This window comes from Pristiophorus japonicus, unplaced genomic scaffold, assembly GCF_044704955.1.
Source record: "Pristiophorus japonicus isolate sPriJap1 unplaced genomic scaffold, sPriJap1.hap1 HAP1_SCAFFOLD_1045, whole genome shotgun sequence".
Taxonomy (NCBI): domain Eukaryota; kingdom Metazoa; phylum Chordata; class Chondrichthyes; family Pristiophoridae; genus Pristiophorus; species Pristiophorus japonicus.
Window position 1 is genome coordinate 84,336 of NW_027250697.1, and position 13,575 is coordinate 97,910.

The window sequence follows — 13,575 nt, forward strand, 5'->3', positions numbered from 1 at the left end:
CTAAACAGTGACTTTTGGCAGGCTGTTCTCCCATGAAGAGCATTGCAGCTGAGCCTAATCCTGTCCTCCTCCAATATCCACACATATGCACATTCCAGGGATCCTTTGCTGAATGAGCTGATCTCAGGGTTCCATTCAGCAGAGACCAGGGATCGAACATGTGAATTGTTGGCCTGCATAATGTAGTACCATACTTCGTCAAAGCGTAGCTCAATTAATTCTTCTTTAATTGCCGCACTTCTTAAATAAACAAGCATTCTGGGGGAGTGGACAGTGCAGTGTATTTGTACAGTGTCATTTCACCTCGGGTATAAGGGCTTGAATTCAGAGCAGTCTGATGTAATAAAAATCTCATTTGTCCCCATCCCTCTCTTGCTGTCCTATTTCTTGTTCCATCTTTCTCTCTGCTTCACCTCTCCTGTCTTGTATTCTATGTGTGTGTGTCTCTCTCATGTCTTTGAGGTTGAAACTATTTTAAAATAAAACGGTAAATGATTTTTTGTTAATAGATCTGGTACACTCATAATAAAGGATGAAACTGAGTACTGTGTACAATGAGCAAGTGTGACCTTAGCTCCTTTTAATAAGACTCCAGAGTGCAGGTAACTCGTGGGTGGCCTGCTTATATACTGTGCTCCCAAGGGATGCTGGGATCCCTTGGGATTCCAACAGGTAGGCCCTCTGGTGGTCAGGTGTCATGCAGGTTACAAAGGATTAAATACACAATACTAATCAGGGAAATTTCTAGCTGCAAGAGTTGTAAATAATATAAATTTGGGTTGTCACAATCCGGTATAATAGTCATATATAGACCCCTCAAAATCACGATGGGTCTAGACAGAGTAGATAGGGAGAAACTGTTCCCATTGGCAGAAGGATCGAGAACCAGAGGACACAGATTTAAGGTAATTGGCAGAAGAACCAAAGGCGACATGAGGAAAACTTTTTTAAACCTAGAATGGTTAGGATCTGGAATGCACGGCCTGAAAGGGTGGTGGAGGCAGACTCAATCGAGACTTTCAAAAGGGAATTGGATAAGTACTTGAAGGAGAGAAAAATTGCAGGGCTACGGAGAAAAGGCGGGTGAGTGGGACAAGCTGAAGGGCTCTTGGAGAGCCGGCACAGGCTCGACGGGCCAAATCGCTCCTTCTGTGCTATAACCATTCTATGGTTCGTGCAATGCACACAAGCATGCATAAGTTAGCACCACAATCAAACAAAATTGACATGAATTTTGTATCAATTATTGGGTAGGGAAAGAGAATGCAGTCAAATGAATAAAAAGGATTTGTTTAGCTGAATATTAAAGGAAGGCAGGGATTAATCTGTGCAGCCATGCAGTTTTAATACAAATCTCCAGATTGTGTGTGGCATCAGAGTCCCGAGTCTCAAAAATTGTTAATGCATAAACCCCAGACATAACCACATCAAGCATCATACCCTGGGGCTCTGGGTGTCTCTATTTATATTAAACACTGTTTGTGCACAGACTTGCCTCGCAGCCGGTCTGCCTTCCCTGTTTTTTGTGCCCCATGAGCCTTTCGGTGCCATCTGGAAATGTTGATATTTTTAACCTGTAATCCCCGTGTAGTGCTAGTTTCAGCCCACACAAAGCTATGAAGATGTCAAAGCTGTAGTCTGTAGCGAGGCACACAGCTGCTTTGTTGTGGCAGCGTTGTTGTGATCTCCCTCGATGGCTCAGTTGGTATGTACACTGCTCAGCTTGAACCACAGAATAAGGTGGTCCCAAACTCAATCACGAGTGTTTCCTGTGTGGGCCGATCTTAGCTGGGCTGTAAATTGACCTCGATCGAGGGGGAAGAATAGCTGGACAGAATTCCCCTTCTTCTGATTGCCATCCAGTGACTCCAGCGACAAAATGTGCTGGTATGGATGTTGGTGCTGAGGATGTGAGCGAACTTGGTTGTGCTGTCGCATGCAGTTGAACAGCTTGCTAACAAGTCGGGGGGGGAAATTGGGAGCAGTTGGTGAAATATTGCTAAGTGATGTTTGTGTCTGCTCCACAGAGTCAGACTAAGGCCAAGCAGTCCCGAGACACAGTGAATGATGCAGGTATGTGCCATTCAATCCCTACACCACAAGGTTTGACCAAGCTTTTTAAAGTTGTATATCATTGCCGGGATTTCTTAGGCTCTGACTGCTTGCCCAAAACTTGGCTTTATATTTATATAGCACCTTTCATGACCTCAGGATGTCCCAAATTGCTTTACAGCCAATGAAGTACTTTTTTAAAGTGTTGTAATGTACGAAACGCAGAAGCCAATTTGTGCACAGCAAGCTCTCACAAACAGCAATGTGATAATGACCAGATTATCTGATTTTACAATGTTGATTGAGGGATAAATATTGGCCAGGATACTGGGGGGGAAGCTCCCCTGCTCTTCTTCAGAATTGTGCCACGGGATCTTTTACGTCCACCTGAGAGAGCCTCGGTTTAACGTCTCATCCACAAGAGAGCACATCCGTCAGTGCAACATTACCTCAGTGTTGTACACTTGAACCCACAAGCTTCTGACTTGGAGGCGAGAGTGCTACACACTGAGCCACAGCTGACACGCTACCAAAACTGTTAAGTTCATAATAAAGTAATGTAACTGAGTACTGTAGACGTGAGTAAGTGTGACCTTAGCTCCTTTTATTCTAACTCGCATGTTGGCACAGCAATGGAGGCCTGCTTATATACAGTGCTCCCAAGGGATGCTGGGATCCCTTGGGACTCCAACAGGTACGCCATCTGGTGGCAGTATGATACTGGTTCCATAGGGTTGCATACATAACAAAAAACACTTGCTATCTCCCTCTATTGCCAAAACCCCTGGCTATGCCTCCAACACCAAGGTTTGACTGAATGCAGGGCCCTTTTGTTTTGTGCTACACCAGACTAGTTGCCTACCCACTCGACTCCCAATTTTTAATTCATTATTAAAATGTCCATTCATCAATTCCAACTTCCAACATTTATTTCTGAAAAGTCAATGATATAACAAAGAACTTATGGTTATATTGAAAAACAGAGATCCTCTTTTAATTGATTTACGTGATCTTTAAGTCATTTAATACAACTGAGAAAAACTGGCATTAGAATGGGAATAAAAACAGAAAATGCTGTTTTTATTTCAGATTTCCGGCATCCGCAGTATTTTCCTTTTTGAGAAAGGGAATCATTTTTTTTGAAGCTTCTCTGCACCTTGACTGCTGTAGTTTTAATTTTTGCAGCACCTTGTGCCTTTGTTCTTCAACCACTCAGTGGCCAAGGTGCTAGTAAGGTCTTGCAGAAAAGCTAATCTTCTTCCCATCCCCAACAATGGTACAAAATGCACTGTTACACTGATGTGGTCTAACTTTTTTATTTAATTTCCGTTAGTGATTTCTGTGATACTGCATGACCATGACTCTTTCAGACCTCCAGCAGTGGCAGTTTAATCTTTACGCCATTTTGTGCTTTTGTTCATCAAACCACATGTAATTGACAGCATTTAGGAAGCAGGCTAGAGAAGATAATAAAAACAGAAAATGCTGAAAATACTCAACAGGTTAGGCAGCATCTGTGGAGAGAGAAACAGTGATGATCTTTCGTCAGAACTGGAAAAAGTTACACATGTAACAGATTTTTAAGCAAGACAAAAGATCACCGACCTGAAATATTAACTCTGTTGGCTTACTCCTCTTATTTCTTTATGTTCTTAACTCCTGGTACGGTAAGTAGATCCATTATCAGGACTTTGAACTTTTTCATGTCCTAGAAACATAGAAAGTAGGTGCAGGAGTAGGCCATTCAGCCCTTCGAGCCTGCACCACCATTCAATAAGATCATGGCTGATCATTCATCTCAGGAATGGGGTACTGAAGTTGTATGTTCAGCCATGAACTCATTGAATGGTGGTGCAGGCTCAAAGGGCCGAATGGCCTACTCCTGCACCTATTTTCTATGTTTCTATCCTTTTCCTGCTTTCTCTCCATACCCCTTGATCCCTTTAGCCATAAGGGCCATCTCTAACTCCCTCTTGAATATATTCAACTGGCATCAACAACTCTCTGCGGTAGAAAATTCCACAGGTTAACAACTCTCTGAGTGAAGAAGTTTCTCCTCATCTCAGTCCTAAATGGCTTACCCCTTATCCTTAGACTGTGTCCCCCGGTTCTGGACTTCCCCAACATCGGGAACATTCTTCCTGCAACCCTGTTCTACAGGAAATGGATCATAATGGGGGCGGGCCTTCGACTCAAAGCCAGGCTGACTGGCTGAAAATGGGTTGGTCGGGACCTCTGCCGCTGTCAATCGGCGGTAAAGTCGTGGTGACATCACCACGCTCTCTCCCCTCCGTTAAAGGGGAGAGATTATATCATTTTTTAACTTTGGCCACTGGGCCATCAGGGAGGGTTTCGGCCGGGACAGCGGCCCAGCATCCAAGAGGGGTTGCCAAGCTGCCCATTGACGGCCCGATCGAACTCAGGGGCAGTATTTTGCTGGCCGATCAGTAAATCGGCCAGCAAAATGTTTTCTATTGCGGCCGCCGGTCCTCCCCTTCCAGGGCGGCCACACTGCCGGGCCGCACTCAGTGCAGAGATGGTGCACGGACAGGGAAACCTGTCGGGGGCACCGCGCGGTGGGGGGATCGATCTAATCTGCTGAAAATTGCTGGTAAGTATTTTTTTATTCTTTAACATTGGCAGTGCAACCACTAGGGTGGGATGGGGTCCAGGCTGTAACATCCCCGACCTGAATTTAGGTTGGGTCGGCCTGTTGACCCCAAAGCAGCGGCCATTCGATTTTTAGGAATGGCCGCTGCTAACGGGTCTCTGAGACCCTGAATTTCGGCCCCCTAGTTTCTAACTCCAGCACCATCTTTCCCCATTTCCAACATGTGTCTTCCCACAGCAAGTGCTGTCCATTGGCCAAGAAATTAGGCAGGTGACTCACCCTAGAACTCTGCTAATGTCTGTCCTTAGATAGCTGACAGGAAACGCACAAGATGGTTTCCAAGTATCAGCATCTGTCCTCTTGCTGGCTATGGAAATAATGAGTGCAAGGCCATAACCTATTTCCATCTCTTGCCCACATGATTTATTTTATAAGTATCAAGCAAATTGTTGGTGCATGTTGGACAATGTTGATACCTGCTCCATTTTGTGCAGTATGAAATAATGTACAGACCCAACACTGGTGATTATTGGTGTTCCTCCTTACCAAATCGGCATCTGTGAACTGGAATCACACTTTGCAATAATAGGTGTGCTGCATTTTTCAGGAAACTTTTCTGCTGCGTTAATAGTTAAAATAAGCAGATTATATGCTTTGTTAAAATAGGAGAATGGAGTTTCCATCACTAGTATGCACAGTGCAATTTGAACACTCAGTTTTCACAGATATGGTTTTAACTAGTTACTTAATTTTCTGAACAACAACAACTTTTATTTATATAGTGCCTTTAACATAGTAAAACGGCCCAAGGCGCTTCACAGTAGTGTTAGAAGACCAAACCGATAAATTTGATACCAAGCCACATAAGAAATTACGGTGGTTGAAAAGAGGCAGGTTTTAAGGAGCGTCTTAAAGGAGAAAAGAGATAGAGAAGCGGAGAGGTTTAGGGAGGGAGTTCCAGAGCTCGGGGGCGCTGGCAACTGAAGGCACGGCCACCGATGGTGGAGCGATTTATAATCAAGGATGCTCAAGAGGGCAGAATTTGAGGACTCCAGACATCTTGTGGGGTCGTGAGGCTGAAAGAGACAGAGATAGGGAGGGTGATCGATACAATGCATACAGAATTTCACATTACAAACGTAGCATGCAGATGGTGCTAAACCCGTTAATTATTCAGTGATGATTATAAACTGAAATATTCTTTCTGATACCAAAAGCTAAAATTATATTTAAATATTTGCCCCCTTCAGCTTACAATTCCCCCCTGTACACTTTTAGTTACTAAATGGTAACTTCAATGCTTACACAGGGGGCGAGCGGGAAAAGAGAGTCATTTCGCAATGGCCCAACCTGTCTTGCCGGCCTCGTTGTTATGCAGGTTTGTGGTTGCTAAGGCATCTTTTTCCTCCTCCTTCTCCCGAATCCGCCAGCCACCTGCAGCCCGCCGCCTGACCTGGAGCTCGAGCCACCGGGAAGCGCGCGGGATTTGGTTGCGCGCGCACAAGACCAACGGCCAGCCGCACGAGCCTGGTTGTCAACGCGAGACGCTCCCGCCAAACGCAACAACAACGACGACGGGGGAAAAAATGCCGCGTGATCGGCTCCGGGTTCCTCGTCGTTTTGTCAGGGTGGTAAAGCATTTCTTTCTTTACACTTCTAAAACACAGCGAGAATCAGTTTAGCGAGAGTCAAGACGTGAGATGTGCGTGGGTGAGAAAGAAAACAACTTTGCGGTTGGCCAGTTAATGAGCCCCAGCCATGCAATCAGCAGGTCTGCCAAGTTTAATTTAGTTGGTGCACCCTCCAAGATGCTACCAGAGAGCAAGGGTTGCTAACTCTGGTGGGACATATTCCTGGAGGTGCCATCACATTGACCTCCTGACTCTTGGTAACCTACCTTCCATCCTCGTGGTGCACCGCCATCTCACGGCTAATCAAAAAGCGAACAGACTCTTCATTACCTGATTATAAAAACATAAGAAGTAGGAGTAGGCCATTTGGCCCTTCCAGCCTGCTCCGTCATTCAACAAGATCACGGCTGATCTTCTACCTCAACTCCACTTACCCGCCCGATCCCCATATCCTTTGATTCCCTTAGCATCCAAAAATCTATTGACCTCTGCCTTGAATATACTCAAAGAACATCCACAGCCCTCTGGGTTAGAGAATCCAAAGATTCACCAACCCCCGGAGTGAAGAAATTTCTCATCTCAGTCCTAAATGGCCGACCCCTTATTCTGAGACTGACATCTGGTTCTAGACTCCCCAGCTAGGGGGAAACATCCTCTCTCCATCTACCCTGTCAAGCCTGTAAGAATCATCCGGTCAAGAATCATCCAATCAGCTTTCCCCCGCCTCCATGTCCAATATTTTTATAACTAGTAAACAAAACCACAATTTTTTAATTTTTTAAATTACCCCTATGATTTCTCTCCTGGGTTTTGTTCATAGCAGTGTCCTGGAGATTGGTGTTTCATTCCTGGAGACTCCAGGGCAATCTTGGAGATTTGGTAACGCTAGCTGAGTGTGTGGGGGTTGGGTAGTGCTTTTGGTACTAGACTATCAATCAATGTTCCCCTTTAAGCTGCTTGGCCGTGTGGCACGCTGGAGCTCCCACAAAGCCAGCTCTCCAGCCTTTAAATAAAAAAATATTGCGCGTGTGCGGAATTTTAAACGGGCCAGAGAAAAATTAGAAGGAATATTGCTAGCAACTCGTAAATTGTGAAACTGAATTCAGTAAATCTGGCACTAGCACTATAGAGCGGGAAAAAAATTGATAGATGGTCATAAAAATCCAAATGGATCGATCACTAATGTTCTTCAGGGAAGAGAACTTTCCCAGTCTACCCTACATGTGACTCTAGTCCCATACTACATGGCTTACTCCAAAGGCCTTCTGAAGTGACCTAACAAGCCACTTGTTTGTTAAAAACAATTGCTACCAAATATGAAGGCTTTCTCAGTAACTAGGAATAGATAATGAAACACTCTCTCACCCACAACTCTCAAATTTTTTTTTAAATACTCCCCAGCTCCAGTCAGAAATTATATTCAAACTTTGGTCTCACAGGTGGAATAACAGGATATAACAAACGTGTAGTTAGGATTGGATGAAATTCCATGGTTTTGTATTAAATTAGCAGAAGAGCTTCATACCAACACCCTTACAGCTAATATCACACCGTGCAACTTGTTTGTCAGTCCATTAATAAGCTGTTTCCATCATGAGGTAACTGACACAAAAAAAGTGTAAGCCATCTGTTCCAGTCATAAATAGTTCTTGTTGCTTATTCATATTTACATCTCCTGTGTGATTTTCAAACTGTTAAACTGGTCACATTTAGTATGTGCAAGGTAGAATCATGCTTTCAATTTGCATTCCGGATATTTGATGAAGAAATGTGCATGCACAAAATCTTACACTGCCCAAGCTTTTTGAATTTGCTTATCAAGTCGTTCTTTGCTGCATGTGTTTCCTGTTGGCGTGTGTGTGTGGCTTGTCAGTACCAAGCCAAGAAAGCTTGATCTGCAGTGCAGAGGTAGAAATAGTCTTGAGCTACTTTTATACTGGGTAAGGTGTCACCAGTGCCACTGGATCCCGGTCATGCTGATCTTGCGCAGCAAAAAACTCGCTGTGGCCAGGAAAGCCTTTTGTTTTAAACAATGTATTCCTGGAAGCACAAAGTGAATCGGCAATTTTCCCTTGAGGTTGTTGGCTGTGCCAGACCCAGCATTGGTGACTGGTGCCACCAAACGTGAGTCTCGTGTAGGATTGCTAACCCTTCCCGATTGCCCTGGAATGGACCGTGAATCTCCCTGGCACTGCTGCTGAAAACCCGGGAGAGAAATATCTTTGCAGATTAGACGCCGGTCTAATTTCTGCAATCTGGATTAAAATCCAGTCCAGACTGGTGGGGCAAGTCTGTTTTCTGCAAAGGATTGAGTTTGGACTGTTTCAATCCAATTTCTACTGGGCTTCGACTAATCCAACAAAAATTGCTGATTTCCCTCAGAGGTCATAGGTTGGCAGATACAGGAAATGTATAAATACCACAGAAGTGGAGGAAGAGCGTCCAGGAGGACGCTGAGCACCTCTCGTCCCATCGCCGAAAACAAGCATAAACAGTCGAAGCAGCGTGCATCAACCCAGGCTCCCCACCCACCCTTTCCTTCAATCACTGTCTGCCCCACCTGTGATACAGACTGTAGATCCCGCATTGGACTCCTCAGTCACCTGAGAACTCATTTTTAGAGTGGAAGCAAGTCATCATCGACTCAGAGGGACTGCCTATGATGATGCCTCTCTGGTGGTTAGGCATATTATTGGGGCATAGTAAATGGAGTTGCTCTTTATGTTAGACGCAGAGTAAATTCTCTTTGCAATTGGAATTGGAATGTCATTGATTATATCAAGTTTATCATCAGTTGGCTTTGGAAAGTGGTTGGCTGAATTTGGAATACCGTGTTTTAAAAAAAAAAAATTGTTCCTGGGATGTGGGCATCACTGGCAAGGCCGGCATTTATTGCCCATCCCTAATTGCCCTTGAGAAGGTGGTGGTGAGCCGCTGCCTTGATCCACTGCAGTCCATGTGGTGAAGGTGCTCCAACATTGCTGTTAGGGAGGGAGTTCCAGGATTTTGTCCCAGCGGATATGAAGGAACGGCCGATCTATTTCCAAGTCAGGATGAGGTGGTGGTGTTCCCATGCGCTTGCTGCCCTTGTCCTTCTAGGTGGTAGAGGTTGCGGGTTTGGGAAGTGCTGTTGAAGAAGCCTTGGCGAGTTGCTGCAGTGCATCTTGTAGATGGTCCCCAGTGTGCTGGTGATGGAGGGAGTGAATGTTTAAGGTGGTGGATGGTTGGTGTCGAGCTTCTTGAGTGTTGTTGGAGCTGCACTCATCCACGCAAGTGGAGAGTATTCCAGCACACTCTGACTTGTGCCTTGTAGATAGTGGAAAGTCTTTGGAGAGTCAGGAGGTGAGACACTCGCCGCAGAATACCCAGCCTCTTACTTGCTCTTATTGCCACAATATTTATGTTTGAGTTTGGATTTATATTCCACTCCCAATTTTCTGCAGCGCAATTTTGATGTTTTTTAGTTACTCCTTCCTAGGCTAGTGCCCATGGAACAATACCCTAATGGGTGTCCGTACCTTCAGCAAAGCGGAGGAGAGAATGGGAATAAAAAGACACTGGATACCACGATAGTTTCCTGTGGCATCACTAAGCTGTATTGATGAGCTTTTGAAGCACTAGTATATTGCAACAATTGTCACTTTGCGCTATGTTATTTATTATATATGAACATGGGAATGTACAGGACCAGAAAAGACCATTGATCCATCTGATCAGCCAGAGTTCAAAAACAGAATACAGAGTTCACTACCTCTATCCCTCAACTGATTTATCTCACCAAATGCTGTCTAACTCCCTCCTTAAACTGTTACTGATGTTAACTAGCCTCTACTGCCTCCCTGGGCAGTTCACTCTCTATGTGAAGTGGTTTTCTATAAGTCACATTTCAAGTCAAACCTTTTGGTGTTTTTTTTAACCTAGAAACCTATCTCCGATTAAAAGGAATCCTTTTGTTTTTCAGAACGTGTTTATCAACAGAATGTGGAACAGCTGGACAAGATTCGACAAGAGTGGGAACAGGAACATATCAATACCTGTGAGGTACCTATGAACACATTGAAATACATACTAGCTCTGGAGTACTGGAATATGATGTGCTCCTTTAATGGGAGAGTGCCCCCTTCAAATGTCACTTTTTAAAAAAATTACTGGGACTCGTGCTATCCGTCTCCCTGTTAAGGACCGAATATCAATGCCAAGCCTTCTATTTTTTTTCCTTCCATCAATTCCATCTTCTCTCTCCTCTCCTCGAAGTGCTGTCTCTTCCATGCACGCTCCAGTACCTTGTCCAATTGGCCATTTATAATGTACAAACCTAAACTGAGCAGGGAGGCTAGTCAACAATCGGAGCCAAACTCGATGCTGATCACATATGTAGACAGGAGTGGGCCACCAATGGTCATTGGATAATGATCGGGAGTGGGAACAAAGATTTGCCTTGCTTAACTCCGCAGCATTGTGGCCAATTGTCATTGTCCCTAAGTCAACGCGATCATCAAGTAACGCAGACAAGGACTTCCCTATTCTGTGTGTCTCATCTACTCGTTAAATAAACTCTCTCAGCCATCGGGGAGCAGTGCCTCCTTTTTAAAAAGAGTCTCATTGTTGGTGGGCCTTTGAAAAGGGAGTCTACCCATTGATGAATCAAATCATTGACCCAGCCAAGTTCAAACTCATCAGCCCCACCTCATCAGAATTCATAATTAATATTTTTAAAAATTTAGAAGAAATTGTAATGCAAATACTGGTTGAGAAATCTTGCTATGGTTAGAAAACACAGTGAATGGAGTAGAGCGAGTGTTTTGTCTTGAACGACATGGCTAAAAATTGTTATGGCAATTCCAGAGTCGGTCAGGCCAGATCTTGCCGTTTTGGTGTCTCCCTTCCCCTCCTAACACTTGCTGTCTTGCACAATCTATGCTGGTCTTTGTCTGCTGTTCCTACTCATTCTTGACACTGCCTGCTAACCGTGCTGATGCTGTAGTTACTCTGATTCAGTCGGTACTTACTGCCTCTGGGATTCTTGAACCTAAATTGTGTTGCTCAGGTGGTAATTCACACTTTGCGATCACACATTGTACCCTACGTAAACTTGAAGTCATCCAAAACTTGGCTGCTCGTGACCTAACTTGCACCAAGTCCCGCTCACCCGTCACTGCCTGCGCTCGCTGACCGACACCGGCTCCCGGTTAAGCAATGCCTCAATTTCAAAATTTTCATCCTTGTTTACCAATCCCTCCATGGCCCTCGCCCCTTCCCTATCTCTGTAATCTCCTCCAACATCACAACCCCCCCCCGAGATGTCTGCGCTTCTCTAATTCTGCCCTCTTGAGCATCCCTGATTTAAAGTTACTCAGCCTTAGGCCCCAAGCTCTGGAACTCCCTCCCTAAACCTCTCCACCTCTCTACCTCTCTTTCCTCCTTTTAAGATGCTCCTTAAAACATATCTTTGACTAAGCTTTTGGTCACCTGCGCTAATTTCTACTTGTGCGGCTTGGTGTCATTTTTTTGTTTTGTCTTAAAACACTCCTGTGTCTTGTGACATTTTACTACGTTAAAGGTGCTATATTAATACAAGTTGTTGTTGTACCGTGGAAGTTCACTTGCTGTAGCGATGGAGATAGCTCATTCCTGACTTGGCTTTCCCCCCTTTTATTTTCTCTCTTGGCTTCAGGCCTTTCATCAACAGGAAAGTGATCGAATCAACAACCTGCGGAACTCGCTGTGGATGCATTGCAACCAGCTCTCCCTGCAGTGCGTGAAGGACGATGAGGTACGTCACTTATTTATAAGTACGCCATCTGGCTCTAACCCCCGATATGGCTTCTTCAAACTAATCCTTGGGGACTATTCAATGTCTGCAGTGGCTCCGTGGGTAACACCCTCGCCTCTGAGTCGAAAGGTTGTAGGTTCAAGTCCCATTCCAGGGACTTGAGCACAAAAAAAAAATCTAGGCTGACACTCCAGTGCAGTGCTGAGGGAGTGCTGCACTGTCGGAGGTGCCATCTTTTGGATGATCTGTGTTTTCAAGTGGACGTAAAAGAATGGCCACTATTTTGAAGAAGAGCAGGGAAGTTATCCCCAGTGTCCTGAAGCCAGTGTCCTCAATCAACATAACAAAAAAACAGATTATCTGGTCATTATCACATTGCTGTTTGTGGCAGCTGCCGTGTTTCTCACATTACAACAGTGACGACACTCCGAAAGTACTTCTTTGGCTGTAAAGCGCTTTGAGACGTCCGGTAGTTGTGAAAGGTGCTATATAAATCAAAATCTTTTATTCTAGGTTTTTTTTTGTCCTCCAAATCTGCCCCCATACAAGCCTTATCCTGGAGGCACCACCTGGTTCACTAATATCCTTTTAGGGAAGGAAATCTGTCGTCCTTAGTTGGTCTGGCCTATGTGACTCCAGACACACAGCAATGTGGTTGACTCTTAACTGCCTAAAACACTACGGACTGCAGCGGTTCAAGAAGGCAGCTCACCACCACCTTCTCTAGGGCAATTGAGGATGGTCAATAAATGCTGGCCTTGCCAGCGACGCCACATCCCTTGAATTAAAAAAAAACTTAGCAGCACATACTGGATGTTTCAGAGTGCAAAAGCCCACATGATGTAGCTTAATACAACCTTTAATGTCTCGACAGCTGTATGAAGAGACTCGGAAGGTTCTGGAGCTGTGCGACATTGATGCCGATATGGATTGCTTCATTCAGAAGAAAATGACAGGACTGACTCCACCCGGTAAGACTCTGCTGCTTTCTTTTGCTCCATCCCAAGCACATCTGACATGCGATTTTAGAGAGGCTAATGGATATCCCACGAGGGATTGCAAGACTGAGGGATTTAGATAAGTTACAAACCAGAAGATGTTTTCTTTCCTTACTCTCCTTCCCTCTCCTGAGCTCTTGCTGGGGGAGCTGATTTTCCTCCCACAAATGGCCATGTGTATGTCAGCAGGCTATCTGACTGTAGGGTGCGTCGCAGAAAACCCGCTGCTGTTGTCACCTGATCTCCGCACCTGTACACTTATTGGCTGGATTTTGCTCCGTGGTTTACTGAGTTGATCCAATGAGCACAGGGATCATTCAGACAAGGAAATTCCCAGACTTGATCCTGAGTATGAGCTCATTTAGCCAGGAGGTGCGCATGGTGGTAGTGAGGGGGGTTGGCACGGCTTTGGTAGTTGGGTTATGGAAGGGAAATTGTCCAGCAGCCCCATTCCTGATTGCTGTGCCAGCAAGCAATGTTCCCTCTAATTTACTTTTGGTGTGCAGTCTC

At 44.9% G+C, this 13,575-nt stretch overlaps 1 protein-coding gene and 1 long non-coding RNA gene across 3 annotated transcripts in view; one reads left to right on the top strand and one right to left on the bottom strand.

Annotated features, from left to right (window-relative positions):
- The window catches only part of pstpip1a (proline-serine-threonine phosphatase interacting protein 1a), an 83,684-nt gene that overhangs the window by 55,380 nt on the left and 14,729 nt on the right, over nt 1-13,575 (top strand). For both annotated transcript variants that reach the window (XM_070869955.1, XM_070869957.1), the window contains exons 8-11: nt 2,028-2,073; nt 10,256-10,335; nt 11,969-12,067; nt 12,942-13,038. In XM_070869955.1, the coding sequence (XP_070726056.1) occupies nt 2,028-2,073; nt 10,256-10,335; nt 11,969-12,067; nt 12,942-13,038 (322 nt within the window). The remainder of the gene's footprint in view (nt 1-2,027; nt 2,074-10,255; nt 10,336-11,968; nt 12,068-12,941; nt 13,039-13,575) is intronic.
- On the bottom strand, nt 3,355-6,285 carry LOC139241349 (uncharacterized). The gene is made up of 2 exons (XR_011588861.1): nt 5,969-6,285; nt 3,355-3,509 (listed from the first exon to the last, which is right to left on the bottom strand). It is a non-coding gene; the product is annotated as an uncharacterized lncRNA (long non-coding RNA).